The 26572-nt window shown below is 58.8% G+C and overlaps 3 protein-coding genes across 3 annotated transcripts in view; 2 read left to right on the forward strand and 1 right to left on the reverse strand.

Moving 5' to 3' along the window:
* LOC105506410 (neuronal acetylcholine receptor subunit alpha-4-like) lies at nucleotides 1-5039 on the forward strand (the record flags this gene model as incomplete). The annotated part of the gene is made up of 4 exons (XM_011934542.1): nucleotides 1-58; nucleotides 1374-1525; nucleotides 4777-4821; nucleotides 4919-5039. Coding segments are annotated over 4 exons (369 nt in total), but the record flags the coding sequence as incomplete, so codon positions are not given.
* The window catches only part of CHRNA4 (cholinergic receptor, nicotinic, alpha 4 (neuronal)), a 25732-nt gene extending 11451 nt beyond the window's left edge, over nucleotides 1-14281 (forward strand). The window contains exons 2-3 of the mRNA XM_011934444.1: nucleotides 9134-10508; nucleotides 13664-14281. Coding sequence (XP_011789834.1) covers nucleotides 9279-10508; nucleotides 13664-13789 — 1356 coding nt within the window. The 5' untranslated portion in view covers nucleotides 9134-9278 and the 3' untranslated portion in view covers nucleotides 13790-14281. The remainder of the gene's footprint in view (nucleotides 1-9133; nucleotides 10509-13663) is intronic.
* DNAJC5 (DnaJ (Hsp40) homolog, subfamily C, member 5) overlaps nucleotides 1-26572 on the reverse strand; it is a 1035873-nt gene that overhangs the window by 654895 nt on the left and 354406 nt on the right. The gene's annotated exons all lie outside the window — the stretch shown is intronic.

A 26572-nucleotide genomic window follows, 5' to 3' on the forward strand; every position in this document is an offset into this window, starting at 1 on the left:
GGGGCGCCGCGGCTGCTGCCGCCGCTGCTGCTGCTTCTGGGGACCGGCCTCCTGAGCGGTAAGTTTCGGGGCGCGGGATGGGCCCCCTTTCGCCCGCGTTCGGGTGGCCTAGGACCCCCGGAGCCAGAGGGAGGGAGGCTCCTGACTGCGGTCCCAAGCAGCGGGTGCGCGCAACGGGGCGGCAGAGAGGCTCCCCATCCCCAGCCGCACAGGCTGCGCTTGCACCCGGGCTGAGCCAGGCGAGGAGGGAGTTAACCGCCGGCGAATGCGGAGGGCTGGGAAAGGGGGTTTCCGCGGGGGGTGGGGGTTCCGCTGCTGTTTCAGAGCTGGACCCAAAAGCTCGAACTTGAACAGAGGTGGGGCCCCCTTCGCCCTTCCCCCATCCATCCGGCTAAATTTCCCTGAAGACTCCCATGCCTGCTTCCTCCGGTTTAGGGGATCAGAGGGGTGGCCTCTGTCCTTGGCGGCCCCCACACTCCTTTTCTGCAGGAAGAACAAGGTCGGGAGTAGGGACTCTGGGCTTGGAGTCAAGGCTCCCAGGGGTGTAGAACTGACCCCTCCCCCCCCAGTCCTGTCTGCGCTCTCAGGCGAGCGGGGCCCAGCAGGGAGGTGGAAGTCTCCCCTCCATCCAGACCCGCCCCAGGTGGCAGCGCCCAGGACAGGCGGGGAACGCCTCAGACCCTGGGGCCCAGACCTGGAGCACAGATGGAGCTGGGGCTGTGCTCCTCCAGAGCGACTCATCAAGGGCGTTCTGGGTCTGACCAAGACCTCGGGCAGGCTGGGGTGCGGAGGGGGCTGGGGTGCGGAGGGGGCTCGGCACCTGCATCTGAAACACTCCTCCAGCATCAGAGGATTGATGAACCACAGGAGATTCCCTAGGAAGCGGGCGCTTTTGGGGGCTGATCCTCCTTCCTCTTCCTCCCTCTCCCTGCCTGGGCTGGCCCCGCTGCCCTGTGCCCCATCCCGTGCTGCTGTTACCCCCAAAAGTCCTCTGACTCGCCGGCCGCTGGAGGCACAGCCCTTCCCTGGAAGTCAGTGTGACAGGAGACCCAAAGCAGTTTTCAGCCCATCCATTGCCTGGTTTTGTGGTGCGGTGCAAGGTGCTGGAAAGGCCTCCGTGGGCTGAGGGGCCTGGGAAGCTTCCCGGAGGAAATCACAGTTACACTCAGGGGTGGGAGAGAGACGGAAACCAAAGGAGGGCAGCGCATGCCATGCCCGGCACACGCAGAGGTCCTGGGGTGGGCGGTGCTCTTGTGAGGAGCTGAAAGGAAGCGGACGTGGCTAAGCGTGCTGGGCAGGGGACTGGGGCAGCCAGGACAGCTCCCGGCTCCTGTCCTGCCTGCACCTGAGCACTGACCTGCCTCTCCCCGCAGCCAGCAGCCATGTGGAGACCCGGGCCCACGCTGAGGAGCGGCTCCTGAAGAAACTCTTCTCCGGTTACAACAAGTGGTCCCGACCCGTGGCCAACATCTCGGATGTGGTCCTTGTCCGCTTCGGCCTGTCCATTGCTCAGCTCATTGACGTGGTAGGTGGGGGCGTGGCCATGATGCGCTGTGACTGAGGGTACCCTGCAAGGAGCGCCGGGGTCTGGGTGGGCAGAGGGGACACAGCCATCAACACTCCCCGTGGCTGTGAGTGTCTGGCCTGGGCTAGTATGCCAGAACAGCAGCCACCAGCTCCATCCTGCCGGAGCCCCAGCCAAGGGTTGGTTCAGAGCATCCCAGCCAGGCCCTGCCCTTTCCTCCCCCTCGATGTGGGAACACTCCAAGCAGCCAGGTTCTCAGTACAGAGCCCAGGCACCTTCGGAAGAATAGCAAAGGCCTTGTTTGGGGGTGGCGGGTGTCCTGGCAGCACCCCAACTTCGGCCGGCCCCAGAGCCCCTCACCCACAGGTCTGGAATGTGGGGTTTGGGTGAGTCTTGGGCAAGTTCTGTTTGTCTGAAGTGTGTTTCCTTTCTGATGGGGGGCCCAGGAGGCTGCTGGGAGGATGCCTAGGGGTCCAGCCAGGCCCCTGCAGCGTGGGCCAGTGCACACGGAGCCCTGAGGTGGGGATAGGAACCAGGAGGCTTCGAGGCTGAGAGAACTGAGCTGTGGGAGGCTCGGCCTTGTGCTCAGTTGAGATGCTTGGTTACCTACCCAGGCCTGAGCCAGACCGTCTGGGGGTCTCGGCGGCCCTAGAGGGGCTGGGTGAGGGGCAGCAGAGACATTTCCATGTTTCCTAGCCAGGCTCAGCCACTCCAAATAGGGCGAGACCATCCCTCAGGGTACCTGGCTGGGTGGGGGTGCATAACCTGGGGGCTCTTGCCATGGAAGAGGGCAGGCTGGGCAGGCCGTGGCCTCTGGGAGCTGGCCTGCTTGCGAGTGGGCAGCTGATGGCCAGCTGGGCTGCAGGGGCTTGTGTCTTCCACACTGGAGTCCGCCAGCTCCAGCCCTGCTGCCAAATCCCAGCTTGCTGGTCCAGGGAGGGCACCTCCACACGGGGAGGCATTTGTATGCTGCAGAGGCCCAGCCCACACCTTGCCAGGACGCCAAGCCTGGGTCTGCCGCTGTGGGAGGAGCTGCCAGGTGGCAGGAGTATTTCCTCTCTTTGGGAGGCTGGTGTATGTTGGGTAACCCTGGGCCTGGGGCCTGTGAAACGGGGTGAGAGCTGCTTCACTATCCCAGGCTGAGTGGACCACACCCCAGGGGCTTTGAGAGGTGTAGGGAGCTGCAGCCACATTCCCACGGACAGGCTGGTCAGTGGTGGCACTTGCCTGCGCAGGGCTGCGCATGGAGACTCCAGTCAGCTGGCCCCGTCCAGGGTCGGCCACCCAGACCTCCACCCTCAGTGTCCTGGAACTGCCTCGAGTGGCTCCTGTGGAGTATCTCTGGCAGAGGCCCAGCCAGAAGACAATGAGGGTTGCACAGGCTTGGCAAGCCTGCTGAGGTTTGCAAACACGGCTGCAAAGTGGTGGCTGGCAGAGGTGGCTGCTGGTGGCTGCCCAAGGCTCTAGGTCTGCCACCCCCCTCACCTGGCTGCCTACCTGAGCTTCTCAGGGCTCAGTCCATGGCTCCCTACACCACCACAGAGCTCCCAGTTTGCTCAGGAGACATTGAGGCCAGGAGCACACCCAGCACCAAGACTCCCGGAGCTGCCCACCCCTCTCTCCACCCTGCAGCCGGCTAGAGCATGCACATGTGGGTGCTGACGCTCCTGGGTGCCCAAGGCCGAGGGCCACATGTGTGTGGAAGGGGCTGCCTTGTGTCCACACGTGGGTGCTGACGCTCCTGGGTGCCAGCCTAAGTCCGAGGGTCACGTGTGTGTGGAAGGGGCTGCCTTGTGTCTGGCCCACTCTCTCTGTCCCACCAGGGGCTGGGGACTCACATGTGCCCCCTTTGCGGGCTCATATACTTGTTACAGGTGCCATCACCAGGGTCTGTCCTGGAGGGGATGTGAGCTGCATATGTGAGCTCAGGCCCCAGGACTGGCTGCACAGGAGGGTCTGGAAGACCCATTGCTTTTCTAACCAGCCCAGGCCGAGGCTGAGTGGTGGTGAAATGTACGGTGTTGACTGCCCTCTAGCTTCAAGGGCACCTGAGAGTTATGGCTGCAAAGGGGCAGGGCAGGACAATGGGCAGGAGGGCCAGGCCTGGCCCACATGAAGCTGGTTCTGAGGACCCTGGAGCTTCCTTGGACACACGGGATGAGGTCCTGAGGGGATGAGGTCCTGTGGGGAGATATGGCCCTGCGGAGACGTGGTCTATGGGGACGTGATCTGTGGGGATGAAGTTTGGTGGAGACGTGGTCCTGTGGGACGTGGTCTGTGGGAATGTGGTCTGTGGGACATGGTCCTGTGGGGACATGGTCCGTGGAGACGTGGTCCGTGGAGATGTGGTCCTGTGGGATATGGTCCTGTGGGGACGTGGTCTGTGGAGACATGGTCCGTGGAGACATGGTCCTGTGGGATGTGGTCCTGTGGGATGTGGTCTGTGGAGACGTGGTCCGTGGAGACATGGTCCTGTGGGACGTGGTCCTGTGGGGACATGGTTCTGTGGGGACGTGGTCCGTGGAGACATGGTCCTGTGGGACGTGGTTCTGTGGGGGACATGGTTCTGTGGGGACGTGGTCTGTGGAGATGTGATCCTGTGGGACGTGGTCCTGTGGGGACATGGTTCTGTGGGGACGTGGTCTGTGGAGACATGGTCCGTGGAGATGTGGTCCTGTGGGGACGTGGTCTGTGGGGATGTGGAAGGAGGTGAGTGGGGCGGGCTGGAAGGGGCTGGGGTGAGCGGCCCAGCTGCACACAGTGACCTTGAGTGACAGGTCCCACCTGCTCAGGTCATGAGGCACAGTCCTGGAGAGGCCACCCTGGCCAGCAGTGGAACCCACTTATGTGCCAGGGGCAGCTTTGCTGGCTGTGTGTGCCCACGTGGGGGGCCTCGTCTGCAGAGGGGCTGCCCCCAAGGGCCAGGAGGGAGCAAGGCAGGTGGGCAGAAGGAGGCTCCCCATGCCTGCCACGCCCGTCCTTAGCTGGGGGAGCCTGTGAGGCCGCTGACCTCCTCTCCAGTTTCCTGCTGGAGATGTTTGCGGCCTTGTCCCCACATCCCTAGGTCTCCTCAGAGTCCCCATCCTGGGCTCAGCCGCCTCCAGGGACAGGGCACTTGCCCCCTCCAGAGGTCGCCCGTCCACCATGTCTCGCCCTGGCCCTGTCCTTGTGCCAGTGGCTGTGGATGAGGAAACCCAGGGCCAGAGAAAGACGCCGGGGGTCACTGGCCCCTTCCTCTCTCTGTACCCTAGGACGAGAAGAACCAGATGATGACCACGAACGTATGGGTGAAGCAGGTAAGTGGGAGGGCACTGCCCTGCCCTGGCCCTGCCCCAGCCCTGCCCTCCCCCACACCCCTCACCCTGCGGCCTCCCCCCGCCCCACCCCGTCCAGGAGTGGCATGACTACAAGCTGCGCTGGGACCCAGCCGACTACGAGAACGTCACCTCCATCCGCATCCCCTCCGAGCTCATCTGGCGGCCGGACATCGTCCTCTACAACAAGTGAGTCCCCTGGGGAGCTCTGCCAAGGCCCAGCCTGGCCCAGCAAGGCCTATGCCAGCCCCATCCATGCCAGCCCAGGTCCAGGAAGGAAGCAGCAGGAACAATGGAGAAATTGGTGGGGGTTGAGGAGGGAAGGGTCCCCCCAGGCCAGCAAAGAGGCTGAGGGCATCCCTGGGTCTCAGCACTGGAGCTTCAGAGCCAGAGGGGCCTGAGAGTGGCTGTGGCACCTGGGCACAACATCCCTGCCTGGACCGGTCCTGAGGCCTGGGGGCTGGCTCCTGACCCCGGACGTCTTTGCCCCCACCCTTGATGGCTGCAGGGAGCCCTTTTGGGCTGGAGCGCTTTTCACAATCAGACCCCATCCTGGGATTTCTGGGAGAATAGTGTGGACCGCAGGGTGCCGTGGAGAGGGGTGAGGAAGCCCCAGACGGCTCCCACACCAGCAGGGCCTCCGCCTGCTCTGCACACTCAGGCCCTGCCCAGGACAAACATCACACCCCGTCCCCAGCAAACAAAGCCTCGGGCTGGGCCAAGCCTGTGTCAGGCTCCTGGGAGGCCCAGATGAAGTCTGGTCACGGAAACGGGTTTCCTGTGCCTGGAAGCCAGGGCAGCGTTGCCAGGGATTGGCCGTGGCAGACGGTGGCCTCCAGAGGCTGCTGTCCTCCAACTTGTCCTTCCCACGGATCTGTGCCGAGGGCCCTGCGCCCGGCAGCCAGAACTCTCTGAGCTGAGTCCTCCAGGGACTATCTCTCGCGACAGGCTCAGGGCCTGGGTGCGGCAGGGTCGAAGCTCCCACAAACAAAGCAAATGGAAGCTCTTCCTCCTCTGCTGTCCCAGCCATCTGCCCACAGCCCCTTCCAGGCCCCAGGGCGCCTGCCTGACCTACAAACGCTGCTGTATGATTAAGAACCATCGGGCTCCTCTCCCAACTCAATTGATTCCAGTAATGGCAGTGGGAAGGGGGGTGAAAGGGGGCCGGATGCTCTTCCAGGGTGCATTAGGGGAGGTGGTCAGTGGTGAGTGGGTGGCGAGTGGTCTTCCCTTAGGACAGGCTCCCTGCCCCCTGCAAGATGCCCAGCCACCTAGCTCCCCGCCACCAGGACCGTGCACCGAATCCGCCTGTGTGACTCACAGGGACATATTTCAGGGAGAAGTGGAAATGCCCAGGATGGGCTGGGCAGAGAAGCAGCTCTGGGTGCCTGTACACAGCCCTCCAGGAATGCAGCCCCCAGGAACAAAGCCTCTGAGGACCACAGCCCCCACTGTGACCTCAAACCCCCAGGACCACAGCCCCCCCAGTACTGCAGCTTCCCCATTTCCACACCCTTACCAGGACCATAGCCCTCCAAAGACTGCAGCCTCCACCAGGTTCACAGCTCCCCCAGGACCACAGCTCCTCCAGGACCATAGCCCCTTAGGACCACAGGCCCCCAGGACCACATTCCCTGCCAGGACCACAGTCCCCCCAGGACCGCATCCCCGCCTAGGGCTACAGCACCTGCCACAGAACCGCAGCGCCCGCAAGGATCACAAGTTCTCGCCTGACCACAGCCCCCTAGGACCGCAGCCCCCCTAGGGCCACAGCCCCGCCTAGGACCACAGCTCAGGCGAGCAGGGTGTGCTGCCACCCCATGTCCTCCTGTGTCTCCTCCTCACCATGGCCTGTGGGAGGTAGCAGGGTAACCTGTGGGATACAATTGGGTGACCCCAGTTTTCTCTTCAGGGATGGGGTTGTCACCGAGGCTCTCTCTGGACAGGACCTGGGGTTCCTGGAGTCGGTGCTGGTGCTGGGGTCTGCTCCCACCGAGGAGGCCTGTTTCTGGGGCAGCAGGTGACTGTGGCTGGTGGCCGGCCAGGCTGCAGGGTGGGAGGCTTTGGCCACCCCCAGTTGGGGGCCCTGCTGTCCACTTGGGGCTCCTCTAAGATTGGCCCTTTGGGGCAGGAGCCCAGAAATCCCTGACCTGGGGATCGGGGTGGAGGGGACAGAGGGTCTCATGCCACCCTGTGGGCCCTGGAGCAGGAGCCTGGACCTGCCAGACTGGGCGGCTCCTCAGACCCTGCCTGCTCCTAGGGTGCGGCTTTCCAGAACCAGCTCACAGCTCAGTGGTTCAGCCCAAACAGGGTTCTCCTCAAAGGCTCCCCAGAGGGCGGCCGGAGCCAGGGGTGGGCAGGGCAGGGAGCAGCAGTGACGCGGCCCAGGGATGCTGTGGGACCTGGGGGCTGGGGGACCGAGCCCTGACCTTGTCCCGTTTCCTGTGGTGTGGATGGAGGACCCTGGGGGAGGGGAGCCCTGCCCAGACTGACGTGGACCTGCACTGTTCCCAAGCACAGCCCTGATCCCCTGCAGCGTGTGTGCTGAATGGAGTAGTCACCCACTTCCCATATGAGAAGGTTTTCATTTGTGCCTCAGAAGGTGGAGGGCGTTGGTTTTTGGAGGCATGGGCTGGGGAAAAGGAGCAAACTTGAGCCTGATTCCACCCAGACTGAAATCGGTGGCCAGGCCCTGCCCCGCGCTGGAGGGACCCTCGGGGGCCAGGCTGTGCTGGGCCGGAGCCGTGTGGAGATGCAGCTGGTGGCTCTTTCCGGGTCTCCCTCCCTCTGCAGGGCAGCCGAGCGGCAGCCCAGCCGGCGGTGTTGGCTCAGGACCAGTTCAGCGGGGCAGAGCCTCAGCACCGACCGAGACCGTGGGGGGCCAGGCCTCCATGACCTGGAGGGCAGAGCTCCAGCAGCGGCAGCTCCACAAAGGGATGGTCCCTGAGGGTTGGGAGGGAGGTTGAGGTGCAGGCCTGGCCCTGGGACTCCTGGGCAGGGACAGAGGAAGCTCAGGGAACAGTGGCCAGCTCTGCCCAAGTACCTGGGGAGGCCCTGGCCTTTGAGCAGGCTCTCAGGGAATGAGACAGAGGAGGGATGGGCAGGGGTCCAGGCAACTTGGCAGAGGTGGGCAGAAGGTGTGTGGCTGGGCAGCCGCTCCCCAGGGCACGTCGTGCCCCACCGTCCTCCACAGAGCTGAGCCTGGCCCCACACCCACCAACACTGTGGATTTAATGGGGCCTCAGGCTTCCCACTGGTGGGGACTTCTGTGGGTGGGGCTGGGGGGTCAGCTGCTTCAGCCCCGAACGTGCTCCTGCAGCGTGTCCTACCCAGCCAGCCACTGTCCATGGAACCAGGGGCTGGGTCTGGGAGCTCTGCCTACCAGGAGGAGTTCAAGGGACATCAGCCCCTCGCTCCATTGCTCTGTTGCCCACCTGGGCCTGTGGACAGAAGACCCATGTCCTCAAGGCAAAAGAGAGTCCAGAGCCAGTGGCTCAGATGTGGCCCTGGAACTGGGCAGTGCATATGCAGCCTCACTGCATTGTCCCTGGGTGGCCAGAGCACCTGTCCTTGCCTCTGTGGCCCCTCGTGTCCTCATGCTCACACACCGGGAGGTGGCCTCCAAGTCCTTGGGGTTAATGGCAGAAGCTGGGTGAGGAATTCCCGTGGTGGCCCGGGATGCTGCTTGGAGGGGCAGGGACGTGGGGATGCTGTGTGTCCCAGGAGGTGTCGCTGGAAGACTAGCCCCATCCCTGCGCCACTCACGGGTAAGAAGAATCACCAGCAGCAGGGACTGTGTGTGTCAGGCACCTGTAGGTCCCTTCCTGTTCTCTGAACCATGCGCTACCCCCAGCTCAGGAATGATAAACTGCGGTGCACAAGTAAGTGAAGAGACGAGCAGTGCACCTGGGCAAGGCTGCCAGCCTTTCTGTGCTCCTGTGATGTGAGAATGCCTCTGTGTGTGGGCATGGGCGTGGATGTGGATGTGGACGAGGATGTGGATGTGGGCAAGGATGTGGGCGTGGATGTGGATGTGGGCGTGGACATGGACGTGGATGTGGACGGGTGTGGATGTGGACGAGGGTGTGGATGCGGGCGTGGACATGGATGTGGGCATGGGTGTGGATGTGGACATGGACGTGGGCGTGGACGAGGATGTGGATGCGGATGTGGATGTGGACGAGGATGTGGATGTGGGCGTGGACGTGGGCGTGGACATGGATGTGGGCATGGGTGTGGATGTGGACGTGGGCATGGACGTGGGGGTCTCACTCCCTTCGATCTTCCTGCCCAGTGCTGATGGGGACTTCGCAGTCACCCACCTGACCAAGGCCCACCTGTTCCATGACGGGCGGGTGCAGTGGACGCCCCCGGCCATCTACAAGAGCTCCTGCAGCATCGATGTCACCTTCTTCCCCTTCGACCAGCAGAACTGCACCATGAAATTCGGCTCCTGGACCTATGACAAGGCCAAGATCGACCTGGTGAACATGCACAGCCACGTGGACCAGCTGGACTTCTGGGAGAGCGGCGAGTGGGTCATCGTGGACGCCGTGGGCACCTACAACACCAGGAAGTATGAGTGCTGCGCTGAGATCTACCCGGACATCACCTACGCCTTCGTCATCCGGCGGCTGCCGCTCTTCTACACCATCAACCTCATCATCCCCTGCCTGCTCATCTCTTGCCTCACCGTGCTGGTCTTCTACCTGCCCTCCGAGTGTGGCGAGAAGATCACGCTGTGCATCTCCGTGCTGCTGTCGCTCACCGTCTTCCTGCTGCTCATCACCGAGATCATCCCGTCCACCTCGCTGGTCATCCCGCTCATCGGCGAGTACCTGCTGTTCACCATGATCTTCGTCACCCTGTCCATCGTCATCACGGTCTTCGTGCTCAACGTACACCACCGCTCACCACGCACACACACCATGCCCGCCTGGGTACGCAGGGTCTTCCTGGACATCGTGCCGCGCCTGCTCCTCATGAAGCGGCCGTCTGTGGTCAAGGACAATTGCCGGCGACTCATCGAGTCCATGCACAAGATGGCCAGTGCCCCGCGCTTCTGGCCCGAGCTGGAGGGGGAGCCTGCCGCCACAAGCGGCACCCAGAGCCGGCACCCACCCTCGCCATCCTTCTGTGTCCCCCTGGATGTGCCGGCTGAGTCTGGGCCTGCCTGCAAGTCACCCTCCGACCAGCTCCCCACTCTGCAGCCCCCGGAAGCTGAGAAAGCCAGCCCCCACCCCTCACCTGGACCCTATCGCCCACCCCCCAGCACCCAGGCACCAGGGCTGGCCAAAGCCAGATCCCGCAGCGTCCAGCACATGCCCAGCCCTGGAGAAGCGGTGGAAGGTGGTGTCCGGTGCCGGTCTCGGAGCATCCAGTACTGTGTTCCCCGAGACAATGCCGCCCCCGAGGCGGATGGCCAGGCTGCCGGCGCCCTGGCCTCTCGCAAGACCCACTCGGCTGAGCTCCCACCCCCAGACCAGCCCTCTCCATGCAAATGCACCTGCAGGAAGGAGCCCCCTTCGGTGTCCCCGAGTGCCACGCTCAAGGCCCGCAGCACCAAAGCACCGCCCCGGCACCTGCCCCTGTCGCCGGCCCTGACCCGGGCGGTGGAGGGTGTCCAGTACATCGCGGACCACCTGAAGGCTGAAGACACAGACTTCTCGGTAAGTCCCGCCCATGGCTGTGCTGGGTGCCTCTGGCCCAGATGGAGTCGGTGGACACCCTCCGTTCCTGGAGCTCGGCCCAGGCCTCGGGCTGCTTTGCTTTGGGGTGCAGGGCGTGGCCCCTGCTGCAGCAGCCTCGCCCCAAGCTGCTACATGGCCGCAGGTCCCAGGCTGAGCGGGGCAGGTGGCCCCGAGAGGCTGGCACAGGGTGGATCCTGGTGCCGCCTCCGGCTCTGGGACACAGTGGGCCTCGGCAGTTGGCAGGGTGAGGGGCCACAGGCAGCATCCTTCCAGCACAGCACGGGGGTGCTCTGGGAACTCCCGCCCAGCAACGCCCAAGTCCCCAGAACGCAACAAGGCACTGCCAAGTCTCTTTCCCCAGGGCGTGCCTGTGCCTGCCCCATGGGCCTCCCTAGGGCCCCTCCGTACCTGGGGCCTGGAGGTAGGGGGCTTGGAGAAGATGGGATGGGATGGGCTGGGGCAGGAGAGAAGGATCCGGGACAGGGACACAGCCCCAAGACCGCCAGCCCCATGCGGCCAAGCTGGGGACAGGGGTGGGAGAGCCATGGGCTGGGGGCAGAAAACACAGGCCCCACTGCTAAGGCCCCCCGGGGCCCTGGGCCAGCCCACCGGCCCTCACCCTCACGCACCAGGCACCGGCCGCACAGCGGCCTCAGGAGCCGTGGTTTCTGCTAAGTGGCAGCCATGTCTGTGTTACCCACCGTTCTGCAGTCTCCTACCCGTTCCCTGCAGGAGAGGCCCCGGGGCAGAGCCAGCTTTGCCTGACCCTAGCACCAGGTAGCCTCCCTGTTTCCTTCTGCAGACATTTGCTGTCTGTCGCAGGTGGGGAGGCGCAGGGGCCAGGGTCCACAGACAGGACAATGGGGCCGGATGGGTGGGGCACGCAGGCAGCCCGTGATGTCCACAGCGACAACTTGGCATCTGTCCTGCCATCCACCTGCTGTCACCGGCACCTCCCGGCTCTCGTCCCAGTGCCAGGGCCTGGCGCCCTCAGTGGGCTGCCTCCATCTGAAGGGGCTGCCTCTGCCAGGATCCCAGAGCGCCATCCTCGATGGTTTATTCAGACGCATCTGGTGCCTGCCCCCACTAACTGAGCGAGCCCCAAAGCAAGGGGACGTGCTCCACACCCCAGAGAAGGGAGGGAGTTGCTTGCCCCACACAGCCACCCCCACTGAAGCCCAAGATGCTGCAAAGCCACCTGCACGTTCCAGAGTGTTCTGGGGTCACGAGAGCAGCCTGGAGAAGTGTCAGGACCCTGCTTTGTTGCCAGCTCTTGAAGCCAGAGGCAGCTGTGCCCAGGCCGTGCCACCATGAGTCGGATGCTTTTAGGTGTTTGATCAAAACGGCCCTGAAGCCGGCAGTGGGTCTGAGCTCGGCGGTCAGCGCAGCCTGGGCCCCCTCCAGCAGGCTTGTGGGCCGATTGCGGCTACTGCCTGACCTGGTTCTGGGCTTGTGGGGAGCAGAGCTGACTTCACAGGAGCTGCCTCAGGGACAGAGGGAAGGCTTTGGTCTGCCGCTGCGTTTCATCTTCAGGGCGGATGGAACGCGGCACACAGAACCCAGGGAACTAAAGGCACATGGGAAAGGGCAAGAGGGTGGCCGCGTCCCTCCCCCAGAGCCGAGGCCTGGGCAGGACTTTATTTATAAGTGACCCCGTTTGCCTTCAGGCTTCCCGTAAATAAATATGGCCATTTTGGTTCAGTTTAACACGATCAGGACACCCGGGACTGCTGCAAAAAACCAGAGCAGGAGGCGGCACTGTCCCCTCCCATCCCTCATCATCCACAGGCCCGGGACCCAGGACACCCTCATGGCCTGGCCCAGAGGCAGCTCGTCAGCTTGGGGTTGTCTCAGGTCCTTCTATACAGCAGAGCCAGAGACATGGGATAGGGGAGCCACAGATGCAGGATGGGGAAGCCGGAGACACACAGGACAGTGGAGCCAGAGACACAGGTCGGGGGAGCTGGGGACACAGAGGACAGGGGAGCTAGAGACACAGGATGGGAGAGCCGGGGACGCGGGACGGGGGAGCTGGGGATGCGGGATGGGTGAGCCAGAGACACAGGACAGGGGAGCTAGAGACGTGAGACGGGGGAGCCAGAGACGCGGGACGGGGGAGCCGGGGACGCGGGATGGGTGAGCCAGAGACGCAGGACAGGGGAGCCAGAGACACACAGGACGGGGGAGCCAGAGATGCGGGACGGGGGAGCCGGGGCCAGGGAAGTGGCCAGCTGCATAAGTGCCTTTAGCTGCACACAGCGGCTATCTTGAGAATGGCTTCCCGACTCCAGGCCTGACCGGGCCACTGCCTCTGCCGTCCCTAGGCCTCAGCTCCTAGGGGTCACCCAGGGTGGGGTCCGCCCTGCATCAGCCCCAGGAGTGTGGGGTTAGAAGCCGGACCGGCAGCCGGCACCCGCTGTCCCTGTTTAGATGTGTAACTGCAGCCACCCCTGATAGCTGTGCACCTCAGTGTGAAAACGGGACAGGCCAGGGGAAGCTCCAGTGAGAGACCGCAGATGGCGGTGGCTGTGCGGGCTCCGTGTGTGCTGCTCTCGTCCGCCCTCTGGCCCCGGGTCCTCCCTGTGGAGCATCAGCTGGCAGTGCTGCCCACGACCAGTGTGTGGGGTTAGGCCCCGTTATCCCAAACCCAGCAGGCTCCCTGTCTCACCCTGCTCAGCGAGGCTGTGCCCCCACCGGGCCTCATTTTCCCATCTGCAAAACGGGGAGGGGACGGGCCTCCATGGTGCCCCTCCCAGCGCTGGTAAGCTGACAGCAGACCCCTCACGGGGTGCCTGAGTCCCCCTCCCCCGTGCCCCCTTCCTGAAGCGCAGACTGCCTGCTGAGAGGTGGGGGCGCTCAGGGCACAGTGCAGAGCCTGTCTCCACACGGAGATTCCCAGGGTTCCTAGGTCCTCCTGCCCTGCACCATAGTGATGCTGCCGCCTGCAGAGCGCTGGCTCTCCCGTGCACCCCGATTCCTCCCCTTGGTGCAGGTGTGTGCGGGGTGCACCGGCAGCCGTGGCTGCCTCGGGTGGAAGGTGGGAGGTGGAGAAGCTGCCGCCGGCGGTGCCAGGGTCCTGAGGGCTCTCCCGCGGGCGGCTGGGCCTGTTGGAGTGACGGCGTCTGTGCTTGCAGGTGAAGGAGGACTGGAAGTACGTGGCCATGGTCATTGACCGCATCTTCCTCTGGATGTTCATCATCGTTTGCCTGCTGGGGACCGTGGGCCTCTTCCTGCCGCCCTGGCTGGCTGGCATGATCTAGGAAGGGACCGGGAGCCTGCGTGGCCTGAGGCTGCAGCACATGGGGTCAGCGTCCATGAGGCCGGCCTGGGGCTGGGCTGGCTCCTCCCCGGACTCTGCAGGGCCACACATTTGCCAAATTATCCTTCCTGTTCTGTGTCTGCCGTAAGACGGCCTTGGACAGGGACACAGCCTCTGGGGAGACTGAGTGCGGAGCTGCTTCCAGTTGGGCTGAGGCCCCAGGAGGCAGCGGCTTGGAGCAGCGGCGAGGGTCAGCGCCTTCTACCTGCAGGACTCGGGTTAAGTCCAGTGCAAGAGCCTCCTGAGCTCCCCTGCAGGTGGAACTCCCTCCTCCCGGTCTCTCAGCAGACCCGGCGATGGTCCCGACCGCCCCAAGGGACCCTTGAAGGGACTTCATGCTCCTTCAGCCCCAAGTGCCCCGTCTTCTGGAGGCCTGATCACCTCTCCCACCCACCGCGTCCTGCACCTGTGTGGGCCTCAGCTTCTCCCCCAGGGTCCTCGGGCCTCGCTGGCCCCATCAGCGTGAGCCAGCGGCGCTCCAATCTCCTTCGCTAGGAGTGGGTCCAGGCAGGGATTGTGTTCGGTTGTGTTTTGGGTAAGTTAGAACTCAAGTCTTGTGCCCGAGGACCCTTGGAGAACAGAGCTTTGTGGAGCTGGTCCTGCGTGGGGAGAATCGGGTGGCAGGCCCTCCACGGGAGACAGGAACACCCAGCTCCAGAGAGTCCCGAGACCCGGGCTTTGCCCTCCCGGTGTAGGGCCAGGGCTCTGTGGCAGGTGGCCAGGGCTTCACGGGGGCCTGGTGGCTCTGGCCCCAGGATTACTTCTGTGTTGTGATTTCCCAGGGCTGGGAGGGTCCCGAATGGAGCCCAGACCCGGGCCCTGGTTCCCCTGGGACTCTGAGGGTTTCTACCTCGGTGCACAGCCTGGGAGATCCGCCCAGGGCTCTGGGTTTGGGAAGAAGGATTTCCCTTCACAGTAGCCTTGGGGAGCTGGTGGGGGCATCCCTGAGAACCTCCACCTGGGAGATGCTGGGACCCTGGGGGCAGGAAGCTCCCGAGAAACCTCGTGGGGGTCAGGGAGCCCTGGGGTTTCCACACAGGCCCGTGCCCTCCATCCTGGCAGGGCAAGCAGGGCTAAGCAGGGCCTCACCCCTGCAGGCAGTACCCAGAGGTGGGGGAGGCCTGAAGTGTTTCCAGGCATGACCCTGGAGCCCGGCAGTGCACCCCCTGAAGACGGCCCACTTGGCAGGCCCCCAGCGTCCCAAGGGGCACACTTTCCCTGGGGGGTGGGCACAGGCTGCCCCACCCCTCCATGATTCCAAGGGCTCAGAGGGGCAGGGCCAGGACGGCGTGTCCCTTGCCTGCGAGAGATGTTGGTTCAGGAAGGCAGTCAGGAAGCCTCCCACTGAGTGGTCCACATTCTGCCACCCCCAGACCCCATCCAGCCCGGGGCGGTGCTGGGGTCGGGCCCTGTGTCCCACTGTGTCTCATCTGTCTGTCCCTGAGCCAAGCTCTCCTGGGCCGGGGTCTCCTCAGAAGGTGTCTGAGAGCAGAATGAATAATTGAAGTTTGGAACCCAGCACGCTGAGTGCCCAGGAAATGCCACTGTGTCCCCGCAGCCAGTGACATGAGTGGGGAGGAGACTCAGGCTCACATTGCCCACACCTGCCTCTGAACTGCTGCTGGTCACCCCCACCCCCGGGTGCCTGTGACTGGGGTCCTGAGGCTGGGGCTCTTGTGCCAGGAGTGGGTGGGATGCAGAGACCCTCATGCCAAACCCCGGGCATCCCCAGCCCCCCGGCCCCTCCCACATCCCCCGTGTATTCAGGACTCCATCTGCTGAACTCTGACCTGTGCCTGCCCCGCCATCAGCCCCTGCTGCCCCTCGGCCAGAGAACCCAGGATGCAGGAGACCCTGGGCGAGCGAGGTCATCCTGGGGCCATGGAAGCTGGCAGGAGACACTGGTCTCAGAGGAGGGAGAGAGACGCAGATTTTAGATATAAGAAGCCAGATCCGCATTGCATAAGCAGATCCAGCTGCCAGATGTGTGGGCAGCTGCTGGGAGCGGCCCGGGGTGCTGGGCCCAGCTGTGGTTGTTCTTTTCTGGGTCAGGAGCGACTGCGGAGTGGCTGGGACGCTCCTGCCGGGGGACCCTCCTGCTGGGGGTGGCCGCTCGCCTGGGGGAAGACGCCTTTCCCTTTCTTCTTCTTTTTTTTTTTCTTTTTGAGGCTCAAAAAAAAATCCAAATAAAGCACCATATTCCCACTACGCCAAATTAACCTGGACAACAATGTTGGCGTATTTGCGTCCACCGTTGTTTTTATTAATTAAGGTAAAATTTACATATGGTGAGATGCATGCTCTTCAGCGGAGACCCCAGCCCCTAGAAGGTCCCTCCAGCCCTTCCTGTCGGCCTCCCTTCCCCATTTGTGGCTCTGACTTAAGCACGGTGGATTGACCTCTCCGGCTCATGACCTTCAAGGAGTCAGAATGCTGCAGCTGGAGCCTTTGATGTCTGGCTTCTCGATCATATGACTTAGAGCTTCATCCGTGTTGTTGTGTGTCCGTAGCTCACTGCTATTTGTTCCTTCGTTTTTAACTGTAAAGAGCAGTGTTCTTCTGTCTGAATAAACTAAGACATAGTTTGTCCATCACCTGTTAGTGGACTTTGTTTGCAGCTGGCAGTGGTTAGGAACGGAGGTGCCGCTGTGTACACGGGGACGGACGGTCCCCACTCTATCCATTATGTATGTTGATTTGCTGTATCTGTTCATGTTTTAACATCTTTCAGACCCAGGACTGCTCCTCCTAGGGCCAGTTACTTCCCAGGGGTGGACAGCTTGCCCAGAGCCCGCCTTGCCAGGGCTGTGTCCCCCGACTCCCTATCAGTCTCACGCTAAGCCGGCGTTTTCCCGCCCTGCGCAAGCCGGGCACCAGGCAGCGGGAGACACCGCTGCAGCTCAAAGCCTGTGGGGCGCCAGCCCCTCTGAAACTGCTCACACCACCCTGCCCGGTCCTTCCCAGGTGAGGCCCCCACGAAGGCCCCGGCCAGGGCTTCCCAGCCCCCTCCTGCCTCCGGATAGCCTGGGTGCTTCCCGTGTGGCCGGGCCTGGGGTGACGTGGCCCTCCTCTCAGGAAGCGTGGTACTCTCTCAACGGCATCGGCCTCCGGAGTTGTCACTCAGGCTCCCTTGTGAGTTATGGCTGGGCCCAGGACACTCCAGGGCCCGCAGCTGCTGCAGGACTGCTGGGTTAGCAGGTGCCCCCGGAGCAGAGGTGGCTTTGGGTTTCTAAAGTGGCCGAGTCCTTTCACTTTGCACTAGAAATGCTGGATCAGGCAGCACACATAGCACCTGGGGACGCAGGCCCAGCCAGCCCCACAGACCAAGTTCCACCGGCCGTGTGGCCCACCGAGCCCAGGTGCGGCTGCCCGGCTTCTGCAGGAAATGTCTGCCAAGCCCTGGAATGTGCTCTCAGCGTGTGCACAGACTGCAGTGAGTAAAATGCACCCTCATCGTGTGTGCTGTGCCCTGCGTTTTCTATTCAAGTTTCTTCTATTTCAATCTGTAGGAAAGGCTGGGTGTGACCCACAGAATTGATTTCTTGACCCATGGTTGGAAGCTCGCTGCTTCGGACAGAAAACCTGGCAGTGGAATTGTTAGGGGTTTGCACTGGGTTTTAGGAGATAACGCCAACGTGCTTTCCATGTGACTGTGCCATTTACACTCCCCGTCTGCAGACAGGCGCTCCCGTTGCGCTAATCCGAGCTGACATTTCCTGGCATTTGCCTGCCTCGCGGGGTAACGTACACGGCGTGCATATGAATCCTCGGCGGCATGACAAGGCATTTCTTTCACAGACTGAATGTGTGCATAGAGCCAGCGCCCGGGAATCCCCTGCTCAGCCCGGCCAGCCACCACCCGCCTGAGGTCACCCAACACCTCTGCCTGGCGTTGCTAGCCCTGGGTTCTGTGCATGGCCGCACCAGGTGTGCCCATCTGTTGGCTCCCAATCCCGGGTTGTTGCTCCCTGTGCTGCGGGCTCCGCCATGTGGCACCACCTTATTTATCCGTCGCCAGCTCGTGGCTGCTGTGAACAGACCTTGGCACCTATGTGTCTCCATGGGAGGCAGACCCAGCAGCTCCGGCTCAGCGGCGGGAAGGAAGGGCGCGTGGTCAGCTCAAGGAGCTGCTGACGAAGGGTTTGCCAACGCGACTGCATTGACATCACCTCCTCTCAGAGTTCCGATTCTCTCCCCTGTACCAAGGGTTCTTAATTTTTGCCCGTCTGGTGGGAATACAGTTCTCTCTCTGTTTTAAATTACATTTCTCTAGTTATTAGAGTTGGGGCATCTTCTCACACGTTTATCGACTGTTAAGTTTCTTCTATGATGTGCCTATTATCTTTTGTCAGGGTTTTGAATCTCTACTTTTTATTTCTAATTTAATTCCTCTGGAGTCAGGGAAGTATTCCATTTAATCTCAGTGCTTTCAAATCTGTCATGCTTGTTATCGGGTCCAGCATATGGTCTGTCCACATCAGGGTTCCACGCAGCCTTGAAAAGAACACATCTTCCGCTCTGCTTCAGGGAATGTTCTAGAAATGCCAGCCAGGTCCCGCCTGCTGAGGTGTCCTTCAAGCCTTCTACACCCAGGCCAGTGTTCTGTCTACATGGTGTAGGAGGCTTCAGGGGGGAGCTGAGGTCACCAAGGAGAATCGTGGCTTTACCCCTTCTCGCAGGCGTGCTGGCGTTTGCTTCGCGTATTTGGAAGCTCTGCGCTGTCACGTTCAGGGCTACTGCGTTCTCACGGTGGAGGCACCTGCTCGCTATGGAGCGGCCCCTCTATCCCTCGTACCATTCCACACTCTCAAGTCTCCTTTTCTCATCGTCACACAGACACTCCAGCCATCTTTTGAGAGTTGTTGGTAGATCCTTTTCTAGTCTCTCCTTTTAACCTTACTGTTCCATTTCATTACCTATACAGAGGGTTTCTTGCAGACAACAGGTAACTACCATCCTAGTCAGACACAGAACGTTTCTGTCACCCAGAAAGCTCCTTCATGTCCCTGTGTAGCTAAAACCCTCTGCGCTCCAGGAAACCACTGACAGGATTCCCAGCTTTGTGGGTCATTTTTGTTATGTTCTAGAACTTCATGTAGGTGGAACAGGTGCGTTTGTGGACAGCCCCTGTCACACAGCATGGCGTTCGGGGTTGTAGACGAACAGTCAGACTCTGTAAAACATTTGAAGAGATTTATTCTGAGCCAAACATGAGTGACCATGGCCCCTGACACAGCCCTCGGGAGGTGCTGAGGACACTTGCCCAAGGTGGTCGGGCACGGCTTGGTTTTATCTATTTCCGGGAGGCAGGAGGCATCAGTCAATACATTTAAGAAATACATTGGTTTGGTTCAGAAAGGTGGGACAATTCACAGTGAATTCAAACATTTTCTGGTTGACAATTGGTTGAGTTTATCTGAAGACCTGGGATCAATGGAAAGGAATGTTCAGGTTGAGATAAAGGATTGTGGAGACCAAGTTTGATTGGTGCAGAGGAAGCTCTCAGACAGCAGACTTCAGAGACAGCAGATTGTGAAATGTTTCTTATTGGACCTAAAAGGGTGCCTGGCACTTAGTTGATTATCTCCTGGATCTGGAAAACAAAGGGGAAGGGGATTCTCTATAGAATGTGGGTTTTTCCCACAAGAGACTTTGCAGGGCAATTTCAAGGTATGGCAAGGAAATACATTTTGGCGTAAAATATTTTTTTTTTCTTGTCTCATGATGTTACACCAGAGTGAGACTGGTCAAATAAAGCACATCTGGTGAGAATGGATGGTTTGTAGGGCATGACTCCCCAGACCCCTTTGATGATAGGAATTTGGGCAAGATAAGAAATCAGAGCTTAGTCCTTGCTGTATTCACCCAAGTTGTTGAATGGACATAATTCACTTGTCTTTATGGATATGGTGTAATTCATTCATCTGTGTGGATATGATGCAATTCACTCGTCTTTATAGATATAACGTAATTTACTTGTCTTTGTGGATATGACGTAATTCATTCATCTGCATGGATATGACGTAATTCATTCATCTGCGTGGATATGATATAATTCACTCGTCTGCGTGGATATGATGTAATTCATTCATCTGCATGAATATGACAATTCATTCATCTGCATGGATATGATGTAATTCATTCATCTTTGTGAATATGACGTAATTCATTCATCTGTGTGGATATGATGTAATTCACTCGTCTTTGTGGATATGACGTAATTCATTCATCTGTGTGGATATGATGTAATTCACTCGTCTTTGTGGATATGACGTAATTCATTCATCTGCGTGGATATGACATGTCATTCATCTGCGTGGATATGACATAATTCACTCATCTGTGTGGATATGACGTAATTCACTCATCTGTGTGGATATGACATAATTCATTCATCTTTGTGGATATGATGTAATTCATTCATCTGTGTGGATATGACATAATTCACTTGTCTTTATGGATTTGCTGCAATTAGTTGAGTAATTGATGGACATGTGGATGGTTTCCAGTCTGGACCTGCTCTGATTAAAGTGACTGTGAACATTCACATGCAGGCTTCGTGCAGACACCTGCTTTCATTTCTTTGGGGCAAATACCTAGTAGAATTGCTGGGGGCATAGGATAGTTGTACTTTTCTGGTTTTGTTTGTTTGTTTGTTTGTTTTTAGATGGAATCTCGCTATGACGCCAGGCTGGAGTGCAATGGTGCGATCTCGGCTCACTGCAACCTCCACCTCCTGGGTTCGAGCGATTCTCCTGCCTCAGCCTCCCAAGCAGCTGGGACTACAGGTGTGTGCCACCACACCCAGCTAATTTTTGTATTTTTAGTAGAGACGAAGTTTCACCATGTTGGCCAGGCTGGTCTCTATCTCTTGACCTCAGGTGATCCACCCGCCTTGGCCTCCCAAAGTGCCAGGATTACAGGTGTGAGCAGCCGCACCCGGCCTGTACTTTCTCTTTGTAAGGGGCCCCCACGTTGTCTTCCAGGGTGGCTGGAGCATCCACATGCCCCGACATCCTCACCAGCACCCAGTGTCTTAGCTGTTGCAGTGAGGGTGATTTTCATATGTGCCTCCCTGATGATGGCGATGTTAATCATTTTAGGTGCTCACAAGCCACTCATATGGCTTCTTTTTGTGAAGGATCTGTTGAAATATTTTGTCCATTGTTTTATCAGATTGTCTGCTTTTAGTGAGTTGTACGAGTTTTGTGTACATTCTGGATATAAAACCTCCGTCCAGGACTTGTGGTCAGAGTATGTCCTCTCTGCCTCTGACAGCCCTCATTTTCTTAATGCTGTCTTTTGAAGAAAAGCTTTGAATTTTGACAAAATTTTTTCCTTCTGTTCCTTTTAACGGTTAGTGTTTCGTGTCTCCTGTTTGAGAAACCTTTGCCCGCTCCAAGGCTGTAAACGTGATCTTCCGCTTTTTCCTTTTGGAAAGTGTAGTTTTGGCTTTGGTGTTTAGGTGAGAGTCTTTGGACTAACTGTTGTGTCTGGCGTGAGATAAGGGTGGAGGCTCATTGTCTGGTCTCCGTTCCCGTGGAAGTGGCTGGAGACAGTGTCGCGAGCGTGTTGCCCAACTCTGCGGCTGTTACGGGCCCAGGATGGCTCTACCGTGGCCGGAAGCAGAAAGCTGCGTGTCGTCTTTCAGTGCCATCTGGAGAATTCACCCTTCGATCAGCGAGGGGTATTGCAGTTTCTACTACAGCGGGATATATGGGCCATCTCTGTGGTTTTTTGTTGTTGTTGTGGAAAGACGTTCCATCCCTTCTGTAGGAGAAAACTGGTGTAGTCAGTTGCTCTGGAAGCTACACATTCCCTGGTGACTGCTCCTAACTCAAAACAAGCATTTATGTTTTTCAAGAGCTCAGTATATTGATCTGAAGAATTGCCTCCCACCTCCAGAGAAAACAAGTACCCCAGCGTACCTTCAGGAATTCTGGCCTCCCCCACGCTGGCCACACTGGAATAACCTAGAATTTCAGCTCTGGACTGCCACAGACCTCATCTGTCTGGGGTGAAGGGCTTGATTATTTGGTCCATAGTGAACTTTACCAAGTTTTACACTGACTGTGGGATTTTCCCAGGTATCTGGTATAATTTCTGATCATTTTCCCTTTTTTGCAGAATACTTCCTCCAGTGGTATTTTCAGAGAACATCTTGTGTTTGACTCCTTCTGACACTCTGGGATTCAGAATGTATTTTTGTCTCATTCATTTAAGTGATAATTCTCTGGATATGAAATGTGAGCATTTTTCTTGAACCCTGTGGAGCCACCGTCCCAGCGTCTCCCCTGCTGGCCCCTGGTTCTTCTGTAGTCTGGGCCACAGGTTTCCCCTGGAAAGATTTTTCTGTTTTTTTTTTTTTCTTTTGACTGTGTGTCATCCCAGCACAGGGGCCATGCTAATCTTCTCTGTATCGTTCCAATTTTAGTATATGTACTGAAGATTTTTAAAAGAATTTTTTTCTCCGTCATCATTATGTATTGCATTATATATGGCATTGAGGAACCTAAGGGTACATTTAAAAACTCACTCCATTTGACATTCGGAGCCTTTTAAATCTGAGATCTTAAATCTTTCTCTAATGCACAAATCTTCAGAAAACCCAGTTATTTTCACCATTCCCCACTTCTTGCTGTTTCTTTCCGCGTAGAGCCCCCGTTGTGTGGGTGCTAACACTTACATGTTCTGTTTCCTTTTTATCTTTTCCCAAAGCCTCCCAGGAGGCGTCTCAGACCTGATCTTACAGCTCCGCTTTTAAAATTTCTCATTTGTTTTATACACATCATATTCCTAGTTGGTTTTCCTTTATACCTGTAATTCTGGTGTCATGTTACTGATCTCCCTCCTTGCCTCTTTAAGAGATTACAATTTTAAAAAATTAATAGACCAAAGAGAACAAACACGAATTCTTCTCTGCCTGGTACAGATTCTCTGGTTTGTCTCTCCCAATGCTTTTGATCTCGGATACCTCACTTTCCCTTGTGAATACGTCCCCTCAACATGGATAACAGTGCTGTGCGTGTACGTCCCCTCAACATGGATAACAGTGCTGTGCGTGCACGAATGTGTGAGTACGTGTGTGTATGGGTGTATTTGCAAATGCATGCCTCATGTGTGTGTGTACAGATTTGGGGAGGAGACAGTCCATTGTCATATAATGGTTTATTGTGGGCTACTGTCACACACGTGGGCATGCAGACACGCGTGCACACGGACACACGCACAGACGTGCACACACAGGGTGGCCTGAGTCATCCTCAGGGTTTCTCAGCTTCTGTATTCAGATCCTGGATTTGCTGGGCTCCCTCCCGTCCTGGCGTCTCGCTGGGCAGGAGCCTCTGTTAGTGGCCATCTTGTTTCCAGGAGTCTTTGTGGTGACTCCTCTGGAAATGTGGATGCCCAAACGCCCATTTCACCTGGACCTGAAGATCTGTTGGCGTCAAATGGGTCAGCGGGCTCTGGTTTTCAGCCTCTTCTTCATCTGTGGTTTTGTCCTCTTTGTCCCAGCGCTGTGGTGGCTCTCTCGTTTCTCAGGCCAGGTGCATTTCACTGAGCCCTGGGGGACACGGGGGCCGCCTTCCTCCCTGTGGCTGGCCCATGGCTGGCCCCACCCTCCCTTTCCCCTCCTGCCTCAGGGAGGAGCCAGAAAAGGCTCTACTTTTGCAGCTCCGCTTGGCTGTGGGACGGCGTCTGGCCACGGGGATGTAGCTGACAGTGGCAAGGACACCTTTGGAATGTGCCCTTCAAGGTTCTCAGCCAGCCCTTCTCCCTTCTCTTCTTCCTGTTGTTGGAATATGACCCGATTCCAGGCCAGCTCTTCTGCTCCCTTCTCTTCTTCCTGTTGGTGGAAGGTGACCCAGCAGCGGAGACCAGGGCAGTGTCCAGTGTGGAGGATGCCGAGGGAAAGAGGCCTCCCCGTGGCAGTGTCCCGTGTGGAGGATGCAGAGCCAGCTGAGGGAAAGGGCCTCCCCGTGCCTCTGACAGGGTCATTTCCACACTCTGAGTCACTCTTATCCTGTTATTGTTGTTACTTGAAGCCACATCGAGCCCTACATGATGCATTTGATCACTTTGTGGGAGGTGGTCGTGTGTTCAGCAAAAACGTCTGTTTCCCGGACAAGGAGAGTTGCAGTCTTTGTCATGAGGTACAAGCAGACGTCTCCAAGTGGGACTCCTGTTAACGCTGTTGCTCTTCACCCAGTATGACCCCCGCCCCTTCCCCCCAGTGAGGTGTAGCTCCTGGAGCAGCAGCAGCCACCTTCTGATGAAGACCAGCTACATGCAAAGGACAGCCAAACAGCCTGGGATTCTCTCAGTGTCCGTTCTTGCCCACAGGACTTGACACGTGAGCCCAGGGTGGCACAGAGGTTGCAGGGAGCTGAGATCATGCCAGTGTACTCCAGCCTGGGTGACAGAGCAAGACCTTGTCTCAAAAAACAAAAAACAAAACAAAGCACTGTGTTTATGGCTATAAATTGCCCTCTAGGTACCACTTTAGCTGCAGCACAGAGATTCTGACATGGTGCTGCATCCATCTTTATGTGGTTACAAGTATCTTCACGTTTCCTTTTTTCTCTTTAACCCATGAATTATTGTGGAGTCATGGGTGTGTCTTTTAGCTTCTAGAGGCATTGTTTAGCTTGTTATTGTTGGTTGTTTTTCCAGTTTCATCACTGAGTGAGTGAGTTCTCAACAGCATGATCCTTTGGAATGTAAGGTTTCTCTGTGGCTGAGTTCATGGTTAGTGTGTGGATATTCCATACATGTGAGAGGAGAGTGTCTCTCCACTGGGCATGGAGTTCTGTGCTTACCATCAGATCATGATGGTGGGCTGTATTATGAAATCGTCTCTGGGTTCTGGCTCAAGTTTGAATGTTCCACGCCTTCCCCAAGAAATGAACTGAATCTTCAGACACTGGCTTCCCCCACCGTCTGCCCTGGTGTGTGTGCACGTGTGGGTTCACGTGTCCCAGCTGTCCCGTCGCCATTGCCCTGGTCCTTGGTAGATGAAGGGGCTGGCAGCCATACATCACCTCCCCAGGTGCAGACAGCATCAAGGCAGGCTCCTCTACAATTGGGGTTGGGTTTCCTCAGCTCCCGTTTCTGACACTGCCTGGGCCACAGCCATCCTCTGCGGGCGGACATGCCTCACCTGGTGGTCCTGTGGGCACAGCACCCCCTGCCTCCTGCTACACATTCCTCCCAGGCCTGCACCCACCTGCCTTCCTGGGGGCTGTGCCCACCCCCCCCTCCGAGCTCATCACTGAGCCGTTCTTCCCAGCTCCCCACCTTGCAGGTGGCTCTCGGGGGGGCGGGGGGCGTGAAGGCCTGGAGCTTCCAGGGTTGCTCTTGGGGCCTCAGGCAGAGTCACTTGGCACTGCCTGCAGACCTGGGGAGGGCAAGTCAGATACGCATGGCTACAGGGCCCCTTACAGTCCACACGACCACACCACCCTGTGGTGCCGGCATGAGCCCCGAGACTCCAGGACCTCCCCACAACCCCCATGACCTCAGTGGCCTGAGCTTAGCATCAGATCAGCCTCGCATCACACCACCTTCGTGGCCTCAGCTGAACATCCTGGACAGCATGGGCATGGGGGTGACACAGGGGCAGCACCTAAGGCCATGAGCTCCAGGCAAGACCGAGCCCCCACACTGCATAGGGCTGAAGCTGTGCTGCCTCTGGGGGTGGAGAGGGAACTGAGGCCCACTACAGAGGGGCCTCTGGAGGGGAAAGCTGTGGCCATGAAGGGAGCCGGGGAGACATTGCCAGGAGCCCAGCGCTCTGGCCAGGAGTGTGAGCCTCAGCCCAGTCCCCGGGGGCTCCTAAAAACCCGGAGGGATGCGGTGGAGTCAGGGCTGATGGGAGATGCCCAGGTCGGCTGGGTCTTAGGGAGGCTGCCTTCCTGTAAACAGAGGAGCCAGGCCGGTGCGTTGCATCCGGGGGCTGCTCTCAGCTCCCTTGCCCGTCCTCACCTTTGATTCGTACTCAGCTTCACTGCACAGGCTAGGGTGGGTGGGGCCTCAGGAACCAGTCCCTAAGCTGTCTGGGCACCAGCTGGCCACTGCCTTTGCTGTGCCATTTTAATTGGCCTCCAGCATGAAGTCAGTTTCCTGAAGGCACCCGGACTCCCATTTTGAGGCTGAGCCTCGTCACTGGCGTCAGCAGGGTGGTGGAGGTAGGGCAGCTGAGAGGTTGGTGGGGATTGGAGTGACCCTGGTTCCCCTCCCCCAGCCAGGCTGCCTCCTCCCAGCTGCCAGCGTGGTCTCCGTGAGCCATCCAGTGCCCAGTCCCTTCAAACTGGAGAGCCCGAGAGAGGGGCTCCTTTGGAAGGCTCTGGATGTCCTGTGGGCTCTGGGCTTGATTCTAGCCCCACTCCTGCCTCATGACAAAGCCTGCTCACTCCACTGCTCAAAGAGCCTTCTCAGTTCAGTAGGAGACATTTAATTCCCAGCCCTAGAGAAACCAACTGAGTGCAACCAAGCTGTGTCACTGGTCACACAATCTGAAGCAACTCAGCTCCCCAGCAGAAGTCAAGTGACCTCGATGTCCTCCCTGCAGGATGGAGGGGCTGGCTTGGGCTGCTGCTCTCAACAACTGTGTCTGATACCTGCACTGAAGGCTATGACTCTTCCCCAGATGCTGCTTTACCTGCAACTACTTTGGCCACATGCTCTCCTTGTCCCTCAGGGCAAAATCTGTATTGACGCCACCTGA

The sequence above is a fragment of the Colobus angolensis genome, unplaced genomic scaffold, assembly GCF_000951035.1.
Source record: "Colobus angolensis palliatus isolate OR3802 unplaced genomic scaffold, Cang.pa_1.0 Scaffold136, whole genome shotgun sequence".
NCBI classification, from domain to species: domain Eukaryota; kingdom Metazoa; phylum Chordata; class Mammalia; order Primates; family Cercopithecidae; genus Colobus; species Colobus angolensis.